This window comes from Apium graveolens, chromosome 6 (assembly GCF_009905375.1).
Source record: "Apium graveolens cultivar Ventura chromosome 6, ASM990537v1, whole genome shotgun sequence".
NCBI classification, from domain to species: domain Eukaryota; kingdom Viridiplantae; phylum Streptophyta; class Magnoliopsida; order Apiales; family Apiaceae; genus Apium; species Apium graveolens.
This window is the reverse complement of record NC_133652.1, coordinates 296,577,229-296,583,051: the sequence shown is the minus strand read 5'-3', so window position 1 is coordinate 296,583,051 and position 5,823 is coordinate 296,577,229. Positions and strand designations below refer to the sequence as shown.

Sequence of the window (5,823 nt, the reverse complement as noted above, 5' to 3'; positions counted from 1 at the left end):
CGACTAATTATTATTGAATCAATATATGTAAATAAGGTACTTAATATTGATAAATGATATATAAAAATACATTATATTTAGTGTTAAATATAAACCATAAAAAATTTGAAAAACTCGTTTGATTCGACCTTAAGAAAGTCATATTTAAAAAGGCCGGAAGCAGCCTGAACATCTATTTTATTATAAAACTTTGCTTCTCTCCTAAAGAGAAAAAACTTGGATTTACACAAATTTGGAATTTTAAAAATATCGAAATAACTTTTTTGATAGTTTTATTTTTCATTCAATTTTTTACACTAAAATATTTTGGGATAAAATTCTAAATGGGAAAAATTCTGCACATCTTTAATATATTTTAAGAAAATTTAACAAATGTACATTATTTTTTGAAGAAATGAAACGTAATAAAATTAAGTTTTTTACATATATCTAATTCAGACGTGGTGTAATTTGCGCCATACTTGGCCCTCAAAATTTTGTATAAAATCCAAATTCAATAGTTTTTAGAAAAATTGATTCGATCCAAATTCTAAATATGTAAATTAATAAAGCCACCCTTAACACTATTTAATTTATCTTTATTTAAATTATTTAATATTTATCTTTTAAGTTTAAATGAACATTTATCTTTTTTAGTTGAAATAAAGTAGTCAATTAAATTATAATTATTATGTTCCCACTATGGCTTATTGGCTTTCTATTCTACCAAAAATTTATTTTGTTTGCTAATAGAACCTATAATATATTTTCGCAATACCAGCTCGTACCTAAAGCAAGAGTTGTGTCCGCAGTTAAGAATTAAGGAAGCCGGGGATAACTCTCAATACCTTGGTCTTCCCAATATGTTGTCAAGGAAGAAAACGGCTGTGTTCGGCTATATTAAAGAGCGTCTATCTGATCGCTTAAAGGGATGGAATAAAAAAGCTCTATCTCGAGGTGGTAAGGAAATCTTAATTAAGTCTGCGGCTCAGTCCCTTCCGAATTATTCCATGAGTGTGTTCCTCCTCCCAGTTGATACATGTAACGAGTTGGAAATGGCTATGTCAAAATTTTGGTGGAGAAATGATAGTTCAAAGGATAAAGGTATTCATTGGATGTGCTGGAGTCGTTTAACCGATTCTAAGTTCAACGGTGGTATGGGCTTTCGAAATCTCCGTGATTTTAATATAGCTTTGCTGGGTAATCAAGCATGGAGGCTCCTTACTCATCCTGAAAAACTGGTCAGCCGCATATTCAAAGCTCGATATTACCCATCTGGAACGTTTTTAACAGCTCAGCTAGGCTCCAGTCCAAGCTACATCTGGCGAAGTGTTCTGACAACACAAAGTCTGGTAGTTCAGGGTATCTCTTGCTGTATTGGTAACGGGCAAGATGTGGAAATTTTGAATTGTCCGTGGCTTCCATCAATCGAAGATCCTTTTGTGCATTCAAATAATGAAGCCATTATTAACTAGAAAGTTGTTTCTCTGTTCAAATCGGGAGAAAGAACTTGGGACACAGATTTAGTCCTGGACGTTTTTGAAACAAGGGACGCTGAGTTGATCATCTCTATCCCTTTATCTGAGAATGCAAAAGACACCTGGTATTGGCGGCACGAAAAAATGGGTCATTACTCAGTTAAAAGCGGGTACAATATCATTCAACAAGCTAAAGCTCAAGCCATCACAGCAGATAACTCGGGGTTCTGGAGGCAATTATGGCATCTGAAAATTCCGAATAAAGTTAAAAAAAAATTATGGTGTGCTTCAACTCATTGCTTGCCCACAAAAGACATGCTGCAGGTCAAGAGAATCCAAGTTAATCCCAAGTGCCCAGTCTGCAACTTGAGTGATGAGTCAGCTATTCACACTCTTGTCAAATGTAGTTTTGCTCAGGAGTGTCACCATTTAACATCAAATGCCCAAGTAACGGGAGAATTTCAGAATTTTGTTGAATGGATCCAACTAGTCTTTGATCAGAACAACACGAAGGTCATTTGCAACCGAGTAATAGTCTGCTGGTTTTTGTGGAAAAATCGAAATGATATAGTATGGAAACAGCAAGGAAATGGTGTTCACGACGTAGTTCATGCAGCGTTGTCTTTCCTTAACCAATGGAAGGCTGCTCAAGATAAGAATTTCGACTTCTCCTTGAGTTTCATAACTCCAGAAGACGGTCTAGAGCAGTGGTGCCCCCCATCGTTGAATAGTGTTAAGGTGAACGTAGATGCAGCTTTGTTCGAGAATCCATCTCGATACAGCCATGCTATTATTGTTCGGGATCATTCAGGCCAGCTTATTCAGGCTTTGTCAAAGTGCTCCGTCGGTAAAGCATCTCCAGAACTAGCAGAGAGTATGGGCATTAGAGAAGACCTTAGTTGGATCAAAGACAATATTGTTTCGAATGCCATAATCGAGTGTGATTGTCTCCAGGTTATCCAATTAATTCGCAACTCTTTCTCAAGTTATTCATACTTAGGACGAGTTGTGGATGAATGCAGGAAGCTTTTGGAGAATCTCCGAAACCAGAATGTAGTGCTTCGTTTTGTTAAGCGTTCTGCTAACAGTGTTGCTCATTATGTAGCGAGGTATAACTGTGTCATAGCTGAACGTAAGTGGGAAGGGGAGAATGTTCCCCCTGCTTTTTATCATTTTGCTTTGTAAAGATTTTCATGATTAATAAATCTTTCTTTCCGTGGCAAAAAAAAAAAAAGAACCTATAATATCTCTCACTTTGTAAGTCAAGAGTTATTATTGCTATTTAAGCAAGCAAAATAACTTTTAATTGGATTTTTCTTCTTGTACCTAGATAATCCATCAAGAAACTAACAATTCATGTTTTCAATAGAATTGGTCAGACCAAAATTCAAGACTTGTTCCACTAAAACCAAGTCCTAACAACACTTTAAATACTCACTTAAATTTGATAAAATTTACATAAAAATAAGTCAACAAAGAAACATGCAAATCAATACAAGAAGCAGTGTTTAAGATATAGTAAGTCTACTATAGACCACCCCACATGAAGCATGTTTTTTATATAGTATTTAGCATAAAATGATTTAGAAATAGTAATAGTTGCTGCAATCACTAATGGGGAATTCAGAGGATGGAATCAATGGCATGTTGTTCTCCAAGTATGCAAGAGCAGCAGCAACCCCACTTCCAAGTTGTACCAAGGAACCAACATCCTTAAGAATCATCTCCATACCAGTAAGACAGCATATCACTTGCAACTACAAAAAACACCCGTAAGTTTATAGTAGAATATTTATAAATATTTCATTGTTTTTCGAAATAGTTAGTAAGAGGTAAATAGAGAGAAAATGACAATATACCTCATTTAGATTTCTCACATGATCTATCCTCGAATCCTTTCATGCTACTTTATTAAGTCCAAGCCATAAGATCCAGTTGTATCATTCTATGCCCTCCTAATAACTTCTCAACTATCAATGTACGCACGTACCATAACCGCAGTAACAATATGACTAATATGACTAAACCGTTCATCTTTCTCAGTGCAGTTTTTCAGCCCCGAGGCTTCCACAACAAACCTGTGATATGAACATATAGTCACACAATATCCAAAAATGTAAAACAGAGATGAGCACAGAATAATCCGATTCTTAAAGTTCTGTAAGCAATTAGATGATGAAATAAAAATCGACTACAATTAAAATCATTGCACTTGTAATTCTTAAATCATCTATAAACTGAACTGGTTTGTAATATTTACATTGTATCTATAAATAATGGTTTCAACATGTTTCTACTTTCTATGCATCTCACAAAGAATACATAATCAAACAAAAAATATTTTCAGTGTTTTGCTTAAGCTGCATATAAGAATAAAGCATTTAACTTGTTGTTGTTGCAAGGGGAGTGTGCCTTGCTATTATGTTATCAAGTCTTTCCTCGAATATTAGATCAAGTGATGTGAGACCAGATAAAAGTTGAATGGAGCGAGTACAAAATCTCGTGTTCAATTTGTTTCACCTATTTGGCTCTCATTACATAGGCAACTCATGACTTCTTGTTTATATATAAAAATAATATATAAGACTCTGTGTTAGGAGGGTTATGACGGTCAAATATATTTCAACATATAAAGTGAATTCAATAATTATTGTAGTTTGCTAGAATCAAGAATATATGGTCACATTTTGTGTAATACAACTTATGTATTATAGCCACTATCAGATATTGTCGCTTATGAATTTTTGCACATAAAATTATATAATAACGCTATGTTAAATCGTAGAAATATATAAAAACGCTTTCCAAGATAATCAAAAATTAATAACTTTCCGTTCTTTGAGAACAACTTTGTCATCAATATCACCAACACCAAGAAAATGCTTGATGTACAATATATAATGATATTGCTAAATGGTAAGGTTTTCTCCAAAAACTTTATCAAAATATCCCCAATTTATTTTAGTTCCTCTATAAGAGAATGGTAATGTGTGATATGATAGCTGAGTAATGGTATTTGATTTCTTAAACCTTAAATCTAATAAACATGGTTAACAATATGGAAATTAAAATTAATTTAAATTTAAAATAAATAAGAAAATAGTAGGGATGATATAAATATTACAATTTTCCTCGTATTCTAGTGGATTATAGAGTGTTATATACATGTATGTCTCAATACATGGAGGCTCTAATTTTTTATAATGTAGTACTTTGCAATGGAGAAATTTGATCAAAATTAAAGAGTGGTTATTAATTAGAGAGACACATTGTGTTCAATTTAGTTTTACTTACACATATTTCTCAACAAATCAATTTTATGTTAAAATCCTTTTATCCATATAATTAACAAATTGAGTTCTAGTGGCGAATTCTTGAATCTCGTACATGGTAAAAAGGAGAAAATAAAGTATACCAAAGTTTTTTAAGTTGTAAAAGAGAACTTTAATCGTTATATCAATAAATATCCATTCCAACCTATCTTATACCTTAAAATATCAATTCTTAACCCAGCCACACCCTTTTCTCCCTTGTGACTTCAAAGCAATCATTGTATTATGAGCTAATAGCCTCCCTTCATTCAAAGCACTCTGTTTGTTAGACACTGTCTAGATTAAACATAGTTTGAACTTATTCACCACCACCTTCGACAGTATGTGCATCACAACATTATAAAAATAGATAGGTCGAAGATCTTCCATATGTTTCAGTTGTTTAACCTTAGGAATAAGACATACAAGCCTACGATTTAGTTCCCTAGGCCCATGTCGTGTATCAAAGAAAATCTGACAAAATAGAACAACATATCTTTTAAAAATATTTCAATACGTTTGAAAAATGCCAGGTTCGACCCATGTGGATCTAGTGAGTTGTATTGATGCATTAACAAGACTACATTCTTAACTTCCTCCTCCCTAATAGGTACTATGACCTAGTGATTGTGAAATAATAATTAAAAAAGTTTACAAAAAGGGTAAAATTTGACACGACCTTAATCGAATAACCATATATCAAAGAAAACGGTAAAATTTGACAAAAAATTAAACAACTTACCCGAGCAGAAACAAAACCATGTAAAACCATAGGAAAAAACATATGTGTGTGTACTATTCAACTAAATCATAGTGGAAGACATATAGATGTGGATGCCATAACAAGGAATATCAGATATGCATGTCCCATAATTACAATATACCTTTTTGTCTTGTCGTGGTTTCGGTATTTTTGTTTATAACTATGAGCCAAAGCCAAAGCGACCAAATCGAGATGTTCTTCCAGACTCTGATATTTTACCTTGAGCAGAAGATGCTTTTTTGATGAGTCGATTTGATCTATGTTTATGGAGAAATGACCCTACAAAGAGAAA

General features: G+C 33.2%; 1 protein-coding gene across 1 annotated transcript; it reads left to right on the top strand.

Annotated features, from left to right (window-relative positions):
• The first annotated feature begins 842 nt into the window (after nt 1-842).
• On the top strand, nt 843-1,454 carry LOC141666270 (putative mitochondrial protein AtMg00310). The gene has a single exon (XM_074472260.1). It carries the CDS (start codon nt 843-845, stop codon nt 1,452-1,454), a length of 612 nt encoding a protein of 203 aa, XP_074328361.1.
• The last annotated feature ends 4,369 nt before the right edge of the window (nt 1,455-5,823 follow it).